This window comes from Elephas maximus, chromosome 10 (genome assembly GCF_024166365.1).
Source record: "Elephas maximus indicus isolate mEleMax1 chromosome 10, mEleMax1 primary haplotype, whole genome shotgun sequence".
Classification (NCBI taxonomy): domain Eukaryota; kingdom Metazoa; phylum Chordata; class Mammalia; order Proboscidea; family Elephantidae; genus Elephas; species Elephas maximus.
Window position 1 is genome coordinate 83,724,405 of NC_064828.1, and position 19,146 is coordinate 83,743,550.

The 19,146-nt window shown below is 35.9% G+C and overlaps 1 protein-coding gene across 5 annotated transcripts in view; it reads left to right on the forward strand.

Moving 5' to 3' along the window:
* The window catches only part of PCNX1 (pecanex 1), a 184,340-nt gene that overhangs the window by 55,999 nt on the left and 109,195 nt on the right, over positions 1-19,146 (forward strand). For 2 of the 5 annotated variants that reach the window (XM_049897946.1, XM_049897948.1), the window contains exons 4-7: positions 1,407-1,452; positions 2,370-2,459; positions 7,207-8,922; positions 18,349-18,481. In XM_049897946.1, the coding sequence (XP_049753903.1) occupies positions 1,407-1,452; positions 2,370-2,459; positions 7,207-8,922; positions 18,349-18,481 (1,985 nt within the window). The remainder of the gene's footprint in view (positions 1-1,406; positions 1,453-2,369; positions 2,460-7,206; positions 8,923-18,348; positions 18,482-19,146) is intronic. The other 3 variants (XM_049897949.1, XM_049897950.1, XM_049897947.1) reach the window with 2 other exon arrangements.

Genomic DNA, 19,146 nt, shown 5'->3' on the forward strand with positions numbered 1-19,146 from the left:
TAGTTTCATTTTACAGTTTGTGCTAAAAATTCATTTTTCATGGATGCTTTAGCTTTTGATTTTAAATTTATGTCAGTCTGCAAAAAACTACTTGCTTTTTTCCTGAAACTCAAGAAAGTGCATTTTAAACATAACTTTTCTTTTCCCTCTTTTTAAATTTATTGTGCTTTAGGTAAAAGTTTACAGCTCACGTTAATTTCTCATGCAAAAATTTGTATACACATTGTTATGTGACACTAGTTGCAGTCCCTGTAGTGTGACAACAACCTCCCCCTTTCCACTCCGGATTTTGCATGTCCATCCAACCAGCTGCTGTCCCTGCCCTGCCTTCTCATCCTACCTCCAGACAGGAGCCGCCCATTTGGTCTGGTGTATCTGCTTGAACTAAGAAGTACACTTCACGAATATTATTTTATGTTGTATAGTCCAGTCTAATCTTTGTCAGAAGACTGGGCTTTGGGGATGATTTTGGTTCTGGGTTAACAGAGCATCTGGGACCCATGGCTTTGAGGGTTCCTCCAGTTTCACTCAGACCGTTAAGTCTGGTCTGTTTATGTGAATTTGAGTTTTGCACCACAGTTTTCTCCTGCTCCATCAGGGACTGTCTGTTGTGTTCTCTGTCAGGGTGGTCATTGGTGGTAGCCAGGCACCATCTAGTTCTTCTAGTCTCAGGCTGATGGAGTCTCTGGTTTATGTGGCCGTTTTGTCTCTTGGGCTAATATTTTCCTTGTGTCTTTGGCATTCTTCATTCTTCTTTGCTCCAAGTTGGTTGCGACCAATTGATGTATCGTAGATCGTCACTCACAAGCTTTTAAGAACCCAGATGCCGCTCACCAAAGTGGGGTGCAGAACGTTTTCTTAATAAAATTTGTTACTCCAGTTGACCTAGACGTCCCCCAAAACCATGGTTCCCAGACCCTGCTACTTTATCCCTTGAAGGAAACACTAATAATTTGACAGCAAGATTTAGGTGCTCTTTGTAGCGTATGTTCGTGTGTCTGATAAGTCTGTTTTAGATAGACTCAACACATAGATTTGCTTTTGTTTATAACATGAACACATCATGGTGATAATAGTTGTATACCACGGGCTGCTTTAAGTTGGAAGCATCTGGCACTGTTGCTCCTTCAGTCCTGAGCAACCAGAGGGATTCAGGATCTCAGCACATCTGAAATATATGCAGGGCATGTACCACAGCAGACAGGTTGTGTGTTGTGATATAGCATGCTCTGTGTGTGGGGTGGTGGGGAAGGAGTGGGGGAAAGGAGGATAGCTTTTTTATATTGATAACAGGGACTGGTAACATGTTTTGATAATATGATAATTTTGTTAGATAATCTTGTCTATACGGATGATACATAACTGGCATTTTAATTAGTTTTATTTACTTCATGTCATGTTTTCAGATTGGATCTGGTTCCTCTCGTCTTGGAACAGCAGCAACTATTAAAGGTAGATGTGATATAACTTGAAAGTTGCCTCTGACTTTCTATTTCCTTTTTGGTTGTAATAAAGATAACTGAGTGTCATATGTTCAAATGTAATGAAAAATCACTCTTGAAATTATTTCATAGATAAAATTGTGTATCTTAATATTAAAGGTTTGATTTAAATTGTGATCTGCTTTCATTCAGATTTTACAGAAGTACTTGACCACTTGCATTTGCATGAATTACAATTTTTGATCTCTGAGAAACTTCCTTGCTTGGAGGGAGAATATTTTCATGGGATTTAGTGTGGTTCATGGAAAACTAATTTTTGATGTAGAATCTGTAAGTGTGAGTGCAAATGAGACACACACACAAAAAAAAGTTTTTTCCTGCTTTTTGTTCTATACATCTACTTCAGATAAATTTGTATTATTTATACCTTACTAATTTTCTTTGGAAACTGTGGTGGCGTAAAGGTTAGGAGCTATGGCTGTTAACCAAAAGGTTGGCAGTTCAAATCCACCAGGTGCTCCTTGGAAACTCTATGGGGTAGTTCTACTCTGTCCTGTAGGGTCGCTATGAGTCGGAATCAACTCAATGGCAACAGATTAGGTTTTTTTTTTTTTTTAAACTTTTCTTGGAAAGGAAATAACATAAGTTGCATTTCTTTATCGAGACTGCTTCTCTTTGAAGAAATTGTTTTATTAGCGCTGACACTCTGAAGCTTTCCATTGTTGGTACTGTGAGAATAATGATGTTGCTTGATAGTCTGTGGTACTTCCTGTTCAGTACATCTTCCATTATTGTAACCCTGGATAATCAGAAACTGCTTCAGTTGTAGATATCTATATACTCCTTGATGTCCTTTCTTGGTTATGCCACATTATATAGCATTAACTCTTAATATAATGTCCTCACTTGTTTTCCTTAACTTTGTAGGCGATACAGACACTGCCAAGACTTCTGATGATATCAGTTTAAGTCTGGGCCAAAGCTCTAGTCTTTGTAAGGAAGGAAGTGAAGAACAAGGTAAGGACACCATACTTCACCACACTACAGATTGTGATGACCAGGGTGAATTTGTGGAATACTTCACTCACATTTTGGTAGAAGTTTATAGTAATTTAATATGATACTTTTAAGAAACACTAAAATAAAGTGATTTATTGGGCTAGTGGTAATATAGGGTTATAAGTACTTTTAGCTTATTGGAATTTAATTATACATGTTCTGCCAAATAACCATGGAGAGAGAAATTTTATGAGCATATGCCCCAGAGTTAGTATGAAATGAGATAAGGATCTGTTATTCCTGTAGTTGGTCACATCGTCTTGCCGGGTTTAGTGATAGTCTAGTATATAAAGCTATAATTTTCCCTTCAGTATAGCCTCTGAATGCAGCTGTTCCATCTCTTTCTCAACTGTGGAAGCCATGTGTTACAACAGAGAAATAACTCGCTGTGTTGAACTTACTGAGAAACTGTATGTCTGCTTCCAACATGATACCTTGTTTTACCAGATTTTTAGTTGAAATTTTGGCACTATGTGATTTTTCTCCTTATGCAACTCCACTTGCATGGGCACTTTGGATTTTACTGAATTCTTTATTTTTTAAGAACTACCATAATTTTATGTTTGAAGTTTAGATTTCCAAACATGAAAGAATAGACACGTCTTCCCTATTTTCAAATGGCGAGCCAAGATTATATAGTTTAGCACCCAATATTGGGTTAGAAACTTCTCTCCCTGTTTCCAGCCTGTTCCTTTCTTTAGCCCATGGGTGATGTTTGGTGGAATGGCAAGCTGTTAGGTATCCAAGGGGGAATAACAAGTAGATAATTAGGTCTGCATTTCAGATAAGAGATCTGGGTTGGAGTTTAACGTTAGGAGTTGTCAGTGTATAAATATTAAATGGGTCCCAAAAAATTCAGTTATGTCAAATGTGGGGTTGGGTTATTATGAAGTTCATCAACTAACAGGGCAATTGTGCAAGGTTAGCTGGCTTGGAGATTAGGTGGTCTGGCTCCCTGATCTAAATCCTTCTTGGTCCTGTTACTGTTTGGCACCACCTAGTGGCACCTACTCACTCTGGCTCAAATACCAGGATTCTTCTGGTTCTCTGGCTAGTTTGGACTTAGAGGACAGTGAGTGACGTATACTTAGTTGAATAGCAGTTAGTTGATTCAGGAAGATTGGGAGAAAACAGGATGTGGGGATGAAGCATTTACTTCTGCACTCCTGAGAAAGTGCTATCTGTAGTTTTCCTGCACGGCCTCACTTATACCTCACTTATACCTCCCCTACCCAAGATCAGAACTTTAGTCCAACCTCATGAGTACAGAGACTGGGCAGAGGATGGAGGAACTAGTTACAGGTATTTCTGAATTTTGCTTATCATGGGGGCCAGAAGACAGGATGTAATCAACAAAAGAGGGAGTAAAGATAGAAAAACAAAACTGAGCCACTCCAATTTCAGAAGTCCAGGAGACTAAGTAGGAGTAATTGATGAGGTAGAAGGAGAACCAAGAGAGTGTGGTATTCCAGTATTTCAAGGAGAATGGAGTGCTCAGCTATGTCACATGTCCCCAGTGGGTCAGGAGATACAACTATTGACAATTGACTGTTGGATTTAACAGTGTGTAGAGGATGTTGGTGACCTTGATAAACACAGTTTAATTGAGTGGGATTGGAATATGTTTAAGAGACAATTGGAGGAAAAGAAGACAACATGTATGGATTTTGTCTTTTTGGTGAATTGTCGTAAAAGGGAACAGAGGTATTTGGTGGTAGCTGTCAGGGGAAATGAGGATAAAAGGGGTTTAGATCGTGTAAGAAAAATAACATGTTTGTATAGTGATGGGGATGATCACTATACAAACATGCTGTTAAACAAAAAGTTTTTGTTTTTAAAAGTAATATATGTTACTTTTAGAGAATATAGTTGAAGAGGAAAATAAAAATAATCCACACTTCTGCCACTGAGATAACTATTGTTAATTTTTTTATATATAACTTTTTTCTCATTTTTTAATTGTGATATAATTCACATACCCAGTGACCCAGTGCCATCGAGTTGATTCCAACTCATAGCGACCCTATTGGACAGAGTACAACTGCCCCATAGAGTTTCCAAGGAGTGCCTGGCGGATTTGAACTGCCAGCCCCTTGGTTAGCAGCCATAGCACTTAACCACTATGCCCCCAGGGTTTCACATACCATAAATTTAATGATATTAAAGTGTACAATTAAGTAATTTTTAGAATACTCATAAGGTTGTACAATCATCAGCGCTATCTAATGCCGAACATTTTATCACCCCAAAAAGAAACCTGTACCCATTAGCATTCACTGTCCGTTCTTCTCTCCCCTTTGTCCCTGGCTACCATTAATCTACTTTCTGTCTCTGTGGGTTTTCCTATTTTGGACATTTCACAAAAGTGGAATTATACAATATGTAGCTTTTGTGTCTGGCTTTTTTTCACTTAGTATAATGGTTACCAGGTTCATCCATGTTGTAGCATGTATGAGGACTTAATTCCTTTGTGTGGTAGAATATGGTATATCACTTGTAACACTTATACAAACGTACATACCTATACATGTAATAGCATCTTTAACTAGCATAACTGGAATCATACTTTTTATATAGCACCCTTTTCACTTAATTATCTTTTTAATCAATGACATAACTTATTCAGCCATTTTAATGGACATTGTTTAACTTTTTGTGTTTTCAGAACTTTTACAAACAACCTGAGATGAACAACTTTGTGCTAGAACCTTATACACATATCTGCTTTTATTTTTTAGCAACAATTCCTAGAAATAGGTGTTGATCAAAGGGTAAGAACACTTTCTCAAGGCCTTTGGCCATATCGCCGCATTCCTTTACTGAAGGGTACACCAGTTTGCACCACTGCGAGCATGTTTTTCTTATCTTAAACACCTAAAATACCTAAAAATTTTCAATGAGGTGAAAAAGCATCTCTCTGTATTGATTTGTTAAGAGAAAGCAGATATACTTGAAATTTTCCTGAAGCCACCTGAAATTCTCCCTGACAAAATTGAGCTTTTCATGGCATATTTGTTTGGAAGCATTGGAAAAATATATTCGTTTTAAAGTAATTTTGGCTGTGTCTTTTAAAGTGAAAAACTTACTTTCTTTATTAAAAGCATATTGGAAGGAAGTTGGTTTTGATAGTTACCATTTTTTGAAAAGTACTCGAATGTATATCTACAATTACTGATTTTCAACTAGTTGCTCAGAGTTGGTAAGTTTTTGTTCTATAAAATTCATATTCTAGAAATGTGAATGTCACTCCATTCATAATTTCTTGCTAGGACTATATATTGAGAGTTCTTAGAAATAGCATATTATAATTTAATACAACAAAAAAGTAATTACAATGTTAACTTTTAAATTTTGGTATTCAGAGGGTACAAGAACCCAAGTACAATGGCAGTTGTTTTGTGCAAATGATAAAGAGCGTAGATTTTACTTATCTTGAAATCTTAAAAAAATGTGTTAAAGCCTAAAAGAGGTCATTTATAAATCACAGTTTATACGGGACATTTCGGAGACCATCTCTATAAGTTTTTAATTAATTGAATCTAATTTAGATTTAGTTTTTTTTAAAGTGCGTGAACATTTATAGTAACTCATTCTTAATTTTAGTGGGAATATATGCTTCCTGTATTATTGCGATTCTACTGGGAATAGTCTGACTTACTACAGACACTTTCATTGTACTTTGTCTATGTAGTTTTGACAAATAAGACAATAGTTTTTCTTTTTTTTGAACTAACAGCAGATTCAAGCGTCCTTGTCTGTCAAAATGTTTGTAAAAAATCAGCTATCGTGCAGTTCGGTTGTCAAGCTATATTCCAAAATAAATTGCAGTGTAGGTAGGTGGGTAGATGGATTTATTTGTATTTATATATATCGTATATATGTTAACTCAAGTCACTAAGCACTGCCCTGGATGGAGGATTAAAGGAATGGCTTTAGAGATACAGGGGGATACGTATTTTTTAATGAGACGTTTTGTAACTGCTGCATCAACAAAGAAACGTAAATATGTGGTATTGTGCTCTGATGTCTTACGTCATTGTATCACATCTTGTTTGAGCATTGGCCAGCCTTTCAATTTTTTTTCTGTTTCAGATTTTGATGGGTTTTTCTTGATTTGTAGAATAATCATGTTAGTTTTTTCAAAAGGATTTTAGTATTGTGTTAGTGAGGTAAAAGAATGATTGCTGCCATTAATTGTACCAGCTACTGTGCTAAGCAGTATCTAGTATTAACTCAGTTACTCCTCTATACTCCTCAGTGAGGTTGATACTATCACATTTTACAGATGAGGAACTGAGACTCAGAAAGGTAACCCAAGATTACTCAGAAAGGTAACCCAAGGTTACTCAGTAAGGTAACCCAAGGTTACTCAGTAAGGTACAGACAACTCATAGTAGAAACTCAGATCCATTTTAAATATAATCCTTGGTTATCTCTTATTTTATTGTTGATAGTCTATAGAACCTTTTTTTGAGGCCATTTGAAAAACTGGAAGCTCAGTTCATTCCATCACTAGAATGGTTTCTTTGTGCTGCTATGAAATAGAAACCAGCTTTTTGGAATTACTGGCCAGTGTTATTCAGTGACTGCTTGAGAAATTGTTTATATTTGATTTACTGTATGCTGTGAATTCTTTCCATTGTTTAACAGTAGAAAAGCAGATCATAGATTTGTGTTAACATTTCCAAATTTGTGTTTGAAATAGATTTGGCAACTGACCGGAAGCTCTTCCGCCTGGTCTCCAATGACTCCTTCATCTCCATTCAGCCTTCCTTATCCTCTGGTGGACAGGATCTACCAAGGGACTTCAGTGACAAAGTGAGCCTGCCAAGTCATAGCCACAGCCACCACCACCATGTTGACCAGTCTCTTTCCAGCGCCTGTGACACAGAAGTGGCTTCTCTTGTACCTTTACATTCACACTCTTACAGGAAAGATCACCGGCCACGAGGTGTACCACGGACTTCCAGCTCTGCTGTGGCTTTTCCAGATGCTTCACTGAATGACTTCCCTCTCTATCAGCAAAGACGTGGGCTAGATCCAGTCAGTGAGTTAGAATCTTCCAAGCCTCATTCTGGATCCAAAGAATCCTTGGTGGAAAATTCTTGTTTATCTGGGGAATTTCAGCTTGTTGGTGACCTGAAAAAAAGCAATTCTCAGCCACCCACAAAAAGTGGGAAGGGCAAACCTTTGAAAGCAGACAAAAGCGTGGACAGCTTGAGGAGCCTGAGCACACGGAGTAGTGGGTCTACCGAAAGCTACTGCAGCGGGACAGACCGCGACACTAACAGTACTGTCAGCAGCTATAAAAGTGAGCAAACCAGCTCAACTCACATAGAGAGCATCTTGTCAGAGCATGATGAGTCTCCTAAAGTAGGAAAGAAAAGTGGTAGGAAAAAAGAATGCTCTGTTAACACGGAGGAAAAGAGTAGCTGTGCCAGTGACAAAAGGACTAGTAGTGAAAAGACTGCTTTGGAAGGAAGTACAAACAGTGGGGTTCAGGAGGCCAAGGGTTCTAATACCCTCGATGATACACACAATCAGAGAGCTCTCAGCACCTCTGCATCCGAAGAAGCCAACAAAAACCCCCATGCAAATGAATTTACTTCACAAGGGGACAAACCACTTGGGAAGACAACTGAAAACAAAGAGGAACAGCAGAGTGACAAGTCAGCTGTTCCGGTGGATTCGAAACCTTACAAAGATGTTGGTGGAAAGCAAAAGGAAGGAGATGTACGACCTAAGTCTTCTAGCTTAATCCACCGGACAGCCTCTGCCCACAAGTCTGGCAGGAGACGGACAGGAAAAAAACGGGCCAGCAGTTTTGACTCAAGTCGGCATAGGGACTATGTTTCCTTTCGAGGTGTTTCTGGTACCAAGCCACACAGTGCTGTATTTTGTCATGATGAGGACTCAAGTGATCAAAGTGACTTGAGTAGGACATCAAGCGTTCAGTCTGCTCACCAGTTCAGCAGTGATAGCTCTTCTAGCACCACCTCCCATTCCTGTCAGTCTCCTGAGGGCAGATACAGTGCTCTAAAGACCAAACACACTCATAAAGAAAGGGGCGCAGACTCTGAACACACACACAAGACTCATTTGGGTCCTGAAGGGACTGGCAAAAAGCGGGCAACACGGCGGACTTCCAGCACAAATAGTGCCAAGACTCGTGCCCGAGTCTTGAGCCTGGACAGTGGCACAGTAGCATGTTTGAATGACTCAAATAGGCTCATGGCGCCTGAAAGTATAAAACCGTTAACCACTTCAAAATCAGATCTTGAGGCCAAAGAGGGAGAGGTGCTAGATGAGCTGTCTTTATTGGGAAGGGCTTCCCAGTTAGAGACAGTCACTCGGTCTAGGAATAGCTTGCCAAGCCAGGTTGCATTTCCCGAAGGGGAAGAGCAAGATGCAGTCAGTGGAGGTGAGTAAACTGCAGGAAGAGATTTCCCAAAGAGTCACTGTGATAATGTTGGTACTGTTGATAAGAGTAGTACTTATTAAAATATGCTTTGTGTTAAAGTATGCTTCGTATTAATATTCTTTCTACCACTGTGTTGGTAAAGTAAATTAAACTCATTTCCATGAAGGAGGTGGTTACCTTAGGAAAGGCTTTGGTATGAACACCAAGCAGATGTTTCTTCAGTTGTATTATTTGACGGTATCAGTTTGTTCTTGATGGCATGCACCTTTTTTTAACCAGTTGCCACCTTAATTAATGCTTTGTCAGGAATAACAACAATTAACCCTCTTCCTCTGCACAGCAATTGCAACAGCAAAATGTAGAATTATATGAGGGCTTCAAGCCATTTTTGGTAATCTCTTATACGGCCTGTGCCACTGAACTTCAGAAGTAGATCACTAAAATTGTTATCTAAGATTTTTCCAAATACTACTTTGATTATGAACTTGGAAAATTTGTGGCTCTTTTTGTCTGGTTTTATTTCTTGCTTACTCAGGTTTCAGGCACTGGGAATTTTTTGTTTTTTTTCTGTAACTTCACGCTTTTCTTAAAAGCAAAGTTTATTAAATCAGGGTTTGGACTTTTTATTGGCATTTAGTATCCATTAGTGGTTGTATGATGTTTACTATGATAACAGTGAGGGTGTTTTGGTTGAAGTAATAGTTTATTTCAGGTTTATGGAATTGTGCAAAACTCCATACGTGATTTTATATTCTGTCATTGTGTATTTACCTTTTTTTTATTTTAGAGTTGCCCCGCCTCCCCCTGCTATTGTCTCCTGTCCAGAATAGTTTGTTCATTCTGTTCTGGTTATTATGGAATCTGGTTCTTGAGTAGTATCAGAAGAATTAGATCTTCTATTGCTAGAACCTTAGCTTTTTTACCCTCCGTCTACATTCCCATTAATTAAGCTAATATCTTTAGTTATCAAATTTATAGTCTGTTGGTCTTATTAAATGTCTCTTAATAATATCTGTTATTATAAAGAGTTCCACTGAGTTTTTTCTTTGTAAAAATGCCCGGAAACACAAGGGAGCATACTTTTTCTTGAAAAGAATTTTAATTTCATCAAGAGTATTTTTAAAACTCCGTATTGTCGTAAACCTCTTGTTTCTTTTGGTATAGTTTCTAACAAAGATTAATTTCTACTGGGAGTATAAAGAAACAATCTTTAGTATCTTAGAAAGAAGACAGTTTTTCAAACCCAAGTATTGAGAACTAATTATATTTGAAGTAATTATAACCATTTGGTGACGTGGATGTTATTTGTTTTTTTCTAAAGATCTGAAATGCTTTGAGTAGTTTCTCGTACAAATCATATTAACTAACTTCATGATGTGCAAGAAACTGTTGGATTTTAAGATATAGCTTAATTTTTGAAGTTCCTATCAAAATTATTTTAAGAGTTAACGTATATTGTTAAAAAGTAAATAAATGAAAAGCTATAGTATATCTCTAGGTGTTTGTATTTAAAATGTCATTTCCTTTTCACGGGTTATGTGGAGCATTGTTGTTTTGTTTTTTTAGAGATGGTATATGGAAGCTATTATTTGCTTCTTCATGCAGTTCTTTGACTTAATATAAACCCAGTGCCCTCGAGTAAGTGCCCATTTTTCCAGGTGCCAACTTTTATTTTGTTTGTGTTTTTAATTAAAAAAAAAAAAACAAACCAAAAAACACAAAAACCTGAGTGAATGTTAATAAGAAACGAATAATCAACTAAAATTCCCATGCACTTGAGTGGAAGAAATAGTCTGTGGACTGTTGAAAAACATATTTATTGCCAAAGGAAGGCATTGTAGGGTCTATTTTTATTTGAGCTTATTGTGTTTAGAATAAAAATAAGAATAAAACTAGACTGCTTGAATGTGTTGGGAATTTATAATTTGTTGGTTTTCATCACATTTTGTTAAAGGTTTATATGGGCTTTTGGAAGATTGAAGGTGGTGGGAGGATGGGATTTGTTTTGGTTCTCATGATTTAAAAATTACATAACATCTTAAATATTAAGATATTTGTTTATATTAGCATTAATTATCACACTCCTGTCTGACGATTTAGGAGAAATTTTTCTGGGCCTTCTGCCTTACACACTGTACTGCTGGAACGCTTCAGCAAAACAGAGGATACTGCCTGTGTGTGCACAAAGCATAAATGGATTTCATCCTAATGAATTTGGAGGTGTTGATGAGTTCTCTAACGATTTCTTTTTATTTTACTTTTAACGCAGGTGGTGGCAGTAGTGTAGAGGGATAGAGTTTAGGAAATATACTTTAAAGTATAAAAATAAAGTCCTCTAAAATAGGAGATTTTCTAGTATAATGATGTGGAGTTGTTTACCGATTAGCATATAGGCTCCACTATAGGTGTGATTCTAGGAAAGCTGTGTTACTTCTTTAAACCTCAGCTTTCTCATGTTAAAAAGAGGTGATAATAGTATCTATCTCACAGAATTGTTGAAAAGATTAAATAAGTTCTTACGTGTAAAATGTTTAGAATAGTGCCTGGCACATCCAAAAAACCCGTTGCCGTCCAGTCGGTTCTGACTCATAGTAAATGTTTAATAAATGCTAATATTACGGCTATTTAAAGGGCCAGTTTGTATGCTACTCAACTGTATCCTATCCCTTGTTTAACTTTATTAATTTAGTAGCATACAATTAAAATAGAGAAAAATGATTTAACATAGAAACATGAGATATTAATTGTGCCATTGTGAAACTTGATAAATAGTAAAATATCTGAGTTTCTAATTTTTTACATAATGCTAACAGAAAAACATTTTTAAACATCTAATATTCCAGCAATTTGGATTTTAATCTTATTTTAGCAGCAATTTATCATATAACTCATCTTTTGATACTCAGTCACGTAACAAATGATTGTTGGTATAGGACTTCTCATGATTAATCAAGTACTTTGGTCAGAGTTGGAATTCATCAATAATGTTCTTCAACTGTCTAGACAGGAAAAAGTTTAATGTTCAAACCAAGGCATTTTCTGTTGTTGACCATTTACTTTGCATTTAATTTTTTATAGTATAAGGCGTATCTTCAGTAGTTTTTGACTAATACTTCAAGAATAAAATTTATAGGCAACTTATATTGGTAGAAAGTTGTCCTGTTTTTTTCTAGCCTATGTTTAAAAAATCATTTTCTTTTGAGTCATTTAAACTCATTTCCTGCATGATTCAATACAATTATTACAGCATATTTTCTGTATCAGTTCACAGGTTAAAAAGAGCACCCAGAGTGGAAAAGTTTGTTTGCTTTATTATTCTTTGTACTTTTTTCTGAATTTTTTAGCCTCTCTATCTCTGTGTGAGAAGATTATTTTAATTATAATGTTTGGTTCACTACTTTTTAAGCAAGTAGTAGGATCTTATTATAACATTGTGTATGTTGGGAACCAACGATAATCTTCCCTTAAAGGATATTATTTTATTCAAAGAAAAACCAAATCTTTTTCCCACAAATTATGCAGGTTTGTGCCATACATGTAAATTGAAGGTCTTTTGTTTTGTATCCAAATATCATTGAACATTAGAAAGAAAAGGCAAAGACCACTGTATAGGCAAAAAAATGTGAATTAAAGCATTTTTACATTACTAAATAGAGGAAGTCTAAATTCTAATAAACTTAATTTCCTGATTCCTCAGTCCACACAGTAAGTTAGAGGTAAATTAGTAGAAGGGAAGGTTGCTTGGGGGCGAAGCAGTGACAGCAGCAGAAATACACAGCTGACACTCAGGTAGGAACTGGCATGACTACACAAATCAACGCAGAAAGTATAACAGTATGGGGTCATTAGAGCAGGGAAACTATCTTAATAGTGGTCAAGGACATGATGGTATTATAACTTAATATCGTTTTAGAGTGTAATACAATAATCAATGGATATATAGCTGATCCTGATTTACTAAGAAAAGATTGTTTAGTGAATACTGTGAAGAAAGCCTGCACACATAAAGCAGCATAGAAGAATGCTCATTAAATAGAGTAAAACAGGTTTGGGAACTTCAGTTACTTGAAAAATTGACTTCACTTAGAACATTATGAAGCAAAGAGACATTTTATTAATGAGGCAAATAAATATTTGTGTACAGACTTCCCAAAATCAGCCCATCCCTGATTCTGTTAGGTAGGAACAATTGTTACGGTATTTTTCTTTGCAGCAGTATGGGATTCTGGATAAGGAATCAAAAGTCTTATATTTTAATGCTACCTTTAATTACTGACTGAGTACTCTGGTAAGCCAGTAAATCTGTGCCTCAGTTTCCTTTTTTGTAAAACAGGAAAAATAACCATCTGGGCCTGGCTCACATTTGATTATCAGACTCTCTTGAACTTTAATGAGCTTAGATGTGTCAAAGTGATTTGTAAATTGTAGATTCATTATGTAAACTAAGCTGGTGATGTCTTTTAATCATTTATAAGGAAGTTTTCCTTTTCATCAAATACACGTCGCTTCAGGTGTGTGTTCTTCACTAGTGACTCCTTATTATAAGGTGAATCTCCTGAAAATGTGTGCAAAATTGTATCCAAATGCAGTTTTCTGGGAGATGTGGCTATCTTTCATCCAATTTGCAAAGGATTAAAAAAGATTAGGAACCACTGATGAAAGTAATTCTTGTGCTGTATCTTTTAGGACTTTGCTTTGTGAAATATGACTTCAGAGCATCACTTAAATTTCTTGAAACCATTTTGTCTACCCAGCTGTATTTGTTTGGCTGCTGGGATTGTGGAAAATATCGGGGAGGACATGACCATTCTCTTTAACTGAAGACACAGCTAATAATTTTGTTTTTGTTTGCTGCTGTTTGTTTAGTTGTCAAAAAGTAGAGTAGTCCTCTAAAATGTGTTTGGAGATGGGCATTATTTTAACTCAGAACTGAACCTTAAAAGTTGTATGGTAGATTGCCACTGTCCTTTAGCCTGTCAGAAAATGATGCCTATAAGCATTTCTTTCTGTATTGGAATAGAACCCTTGCATGCTCATGTTCAGCATCATTACTGGCCAGAATGGAAACTGGAAAAAATACAGTGAAGCCTATGAGAGCCGGAACTCAACGGGACTGCCTTGTTTTTCAGATCTCACAATTTTCTGCCTCTGATAGGGCATAGTCTTACATTTTTCTGTCCCTCTCTATTAGTAGAAAATATTTGAATTTTCATTCACTGGCTGGTTTCCACCTTATAGGTTCTGACTTTCATAGGTTTTACTGTATTTAGATAAAATGGATTTTATGCTTAGGCTTAAGATTGATACTAATGTATTGCAGATTTTTTTTTTTTTTTTTGCAAAATCGTTTGAATATTTCTTTGCATAGTTATTTTTAAGTAAAGTGGTTTTTTACCTTAAAGAATCCTTCAGTGGATTTTGGAGTGTTTGCAAATATCTGTTGTTTTTCTGAGATGTATATACTTACTTGTTTCATACATTGGTCTTCTTTCTTTAAAATTTAGTTTCCTGATAGCATTTTGCTTCTGATGTATTAGAGGTACCAAAATACACAATTTTATTTGCACAACCCTCTCCAATTTATTCCTCTCTTTCCTACAATAATCGCTTACCACTTTATTCATTAGTTTCTCCTGTCTAAATTTTTATTAATTCCGTAATTCATTTAATAGCTATGAGCTATGGCAAGAGGCCAGACATAGCCGTACATAACAACCAGAAAGTAACTTATTGTGTGTGGATCCTTTCACTAAGCAATTAGCTATATGATTGCCATTGTTTTTAGTGGTGTCTTCATTTCTACACATTTATACCGTCAACTTTTTGATTTTTGAGATAACATTTTTTTTCCTTAGAATTTGTAATCATACCTCTCATCTTGCCAAATTTTGTTCTTTTGTGCATTCCAGCCATCCTGAAAGTATCGTAGTGCTTTTGTGTAATACTTTTTCTGTTTTCATTCACAGGGTAAAAATGAACTGATAGGCTATTGTTTGAATACCTCTATATAAAAATAGTTACATTATAATAATTCAGTATAGAATGCCTACAGTTTTCCTTAAGGAGCCCTGGTGGCACAATGGTTAAGCACTTGGCTGCTAACAGAAAGGTTGGCATTTCAAACCCACCCAGCATCTCCGCAGGAGGAAGACCTGGTGATCTGCTCCTGTAAAGACTACAGCCTAGAAACCCCCCTAGAGCAGTTCTCTGTCACATGACATGCTATTACCGGAAATCAACTTGACAGCCCCCAACAACAAGAGTTATCCTTAACTTCCTGAAATAAATGGGAAGTAACTGCTGAGGTGGGAGGTGAATATTGTGGATTTTACTTTGTTTGTGATCTTTAGGAACAGATAAGACCACAGTGGTATTAAATGTCAGGGTATCTGTGCTTATCCATGAATTGCACTTAGGAACTCAGCAAATGTTTAAACTTAATTCAACGATTGTATCATGACCCCAAAAGTAAAAAGCCAAATTATCCGAAGGTTCCTCTTAAACTTGTTATGATTGTAAATTCAGTACTTTGACGTATTCTTAACACCAATAAACAAATGTTTAGAAAGTCAAGCCTTTTACAGTTGGGGGAAAAGTAGAAAAACGCACAACTATGTATGTTCTTGGAAGTATTCGATATCTGTCTTGTTATTCATGGCTTTTGAATCACTTGAGTGGTTTTGTTTCTTCCTTTACCTACACATGCATGAAAATTGGTTTACCTAATGACTATGGAAAGAGGGCTAAATTTTCACTATTCGCATTTTATACTGTCACTATTAAACTAATTTCATTCTCTTTGACAGAAGATACTGGCTTTTAAGCAGCATTAAAATGCCAACTTTTAAGAAACAGTTTTAAAAGTATTTTTCCCCTCCTCTGTGGTTCCCTAGGTAAAAGATTTTTTCTTTTGCTTTCTCCTATAAAGGATTCAAAAAATATTTATTACAGTTAACTGTAGGTGTTTGTCAAGTGTGACTATAACTTATATGATTGTATATGTTTACAGCAAATTTAAGCTTGAAGACATTTTTCCCTTTTGACTGTAATAGAAGTAGACCCACGCTGAATCCTGTTCCAAATAGAGATGTTTTATATAAGTAGCATATTCCCATTTTAGGCTTAGGACATGGCTTAGTCTTCCTCATTGTGACCACAAATTGTAGCATAGTGTTTCCAGTTGAATGTGTGATCCTAACTGATGTTAGAGAAGTTGCTATATTAAGCATTGAAAACCATTTTAACTGTAGGTATCTATACCTAGAATATTATAATGGCAGAATCAGAGGCAATAACCATAATTCCATAATTGCAATAACCATAATAACCAATTTATAATACATTGTTCATTAGATGCCCAAACTTTCATCTTGTTGTATTTCTGAGATTATTTTATTAGGGAAATTAGTAATGTATAGTTATTTTGCAAATAGCAAAATATAAATGATTTGTAAGTAGTGAAAAAATAAAAGAGTGGTATTTTCTGAAGATGGAAAAGGACATTTTGACTAAAAATGGACAATGTAGTTTGTCTTTTTTGTTCCAGTACTATGGACTACTTTTACTTAAAATTTCCACGATTGAGCCTTCAGTAGAAGAAAGATAGTATAGAAAACTGTCTCCTGTTGCCCTCCTTCGTATTGTTAGTATTCAGTGATCACATAGTGTGTTTTCAAATCCTTCAGAATAATTTTAGTATATTTCATGTTTCAAATTATCCTCTATAAATTATACCTGGATAAATTTTATTCTGCTGTTTTGATTGAAATATCTGTAACTAGAAAACATATTGGGAAGTTTCTTAATGAAGTTGGGTTAACCTATAAATTGAATAGTAGTTTTACAACAATAGAATTGAAATTTTGAATGTAATTTCACAAAAGAAGGCTTGCATGGAGTTTTAGAGCAGTGATTCAAATTCCGTGCCCTGACAACCATACTGGTGTCTAAGAACTGTTAGTAGGTATGCCAGTCACTCATCTAATTTTTCATTTCTTCCCTCAAGTAGCTTTTTTTCCTTTTTGCTTTGTTTCACCCTTCTTCCCAATGACTACCCTGCCAATGTATGTTTTCTTCTTTGTGACAATGCTGGCTGCAGCTTCCTTTTATTGAAGTTGTCATTGTCAGGAATAGGCAAAGTATGCAGTATGATTTTGCTAACAAAAAGGCAGCCTTGACTTTCTAGATCAGTGCTGTCTAATAATACAATTTTCTGTGATAATGAAAGTATTCTGTATCTGCACTGTTCAGTATGGTAGCCACATATTAAGCACTTGAAATATGGCTAGTGCATCTGAGGAACTGGATTTTTAATTTTATGTAATTTAAATCGTCGCATGTGGCTAGTGGCTACCATATTGGACAGCATAATTCTAGATGACCAGATCTAATTAACATCATTTGTTCACATAGGTCATACATAATTTTTACATATGTTAGCTTTTACCCCACAAGTAACAGCTTTTTCAAATTTAGGTGAATTTCCATGTGTTTGGAAAGAATGTTTCTGTGCTAGTTTTGCCTTTATTCATGTTTAGATCACTAGGAAACACAGTTATATTCAATTGGATGAAAATAATTTTGCCTTTTGTTTTAGAAATCCAAATCAGCTAATTAGTATGGTTTTATAAAATTTTATGTAATTCTATAAAGCCATTGTTGTGATATTCTCATTGTTGTATACTTGGTTTTGGTTTGTACTTTTTATTGCTTTTGAATTAAGTGTATGTACTTGCCGTTTTGCTAATGTTTGCTTCCTAATGTTGAGGGGACCAGTACAGGGGCATAGAGTTGAATGAAATTTGATGGCAGCAAAGAATCTGAAACAGTTAAGAAATATTCATGCTATCTTGAATTGAAGTTTAACAAACTAGTTGTGCATCCTAGCAGTGGTTTCTTTTAGTGCTGCCAAAGTATGGCACGGGACACTGAGATAAACATCTTATCTCTGCTTTACTCCTCGGTTATTAAAAATGAAGTACTGTGTTTGCTGTTTTTAGTATCCTCATGAGAGTAGAAACTAATGCCCTATTCCTGTTAGTAGAAACTACCAAACACTCTATTTTTAAGGTCATCTTAATTAAAGGGGAAATAGAAGAATATGGGACTAAATAAATGAGACTTTTAAGAAAAGATTTAAAGCAACAGTGATCCTAAAATAGGAAACTCAGGTTGGAGATGGTGAAGCCAGATAATAGATTAGAAGCTTTATTTTAAAGAGGCAGTGAATTATCTTTAAATAAATGGCACATACTTTTGTGTGCTCCCTGATATGGTAGGTTAACAGTGCACATACAAGAGCAATTTGGATTAATTGGACAAGTTCCCTTTACTTCTGAGGGTGGGAAGGAAAGGGAAAGACAGGCTCAGCTGCTATTTACATCTTTGACCTAGGCTCCTATTTGACCTGAGTCTGTCTTGATACAGCAGCACAGGCCAGCGAGGAGGCAGTGTCATTTCGCCGTGAACGCAGCACATTTAGGCGCCAGGCAGTACGGCGCCGCCACAATGCAGGGAGTAACCCTACCCCTCCTACATTGCTCATCGGATCACCCCTAAGGTATGGTATTTTAAAATTCCACCAAGTTTAGCATGCATGTAACAGACCTAACCTGTTCTGTCAATCCCAAGAAAGCATTCGAAGAGCTTTTTCTTTTTATCTTTCAGTTTCCCTTCTGTACCTTTAAGCTCTTATAGGCTTTCTCTGCATGTGACCATGAGCTTATTGCATTATGCATGCTTATGTTGCACTGTTTAAACAAAATGATCAGGTGGTTTAGCCGATTTTAAATTTGCAGAATTACCTTAGGGTAGTTATAGAAATGTAAGTAGAGGCATTAAGTCAGCTTTTCATTTGTTTTCTACTCCAAATGAATAATATTAATGCAATGTCTTTCCCCAGCATCTTGCAGTTTAATAGGAACAAACATGGGACTGAGTAGAGAGCTTGTGAGAATAACAGATGGCCATCCTCAGCTTGATAAGCCAGTTTGATTATTTATTTCTCAATAATGTGTATATATATATATATATAATTTTATGTGTCTTAAAAAAATTGGTATCTTTTCTAATCACCAGGACCTAATAAATGACAGGGGACTAGAATATTTAATTTATGGTAAAATAGGGTCAATTGGATGTATATATTTGTATGTACATCTATATTGAATTCTCAGCCTTTAATAGCGTATGGAACAAATACATTTTTGTTTCCAATATTCCTCA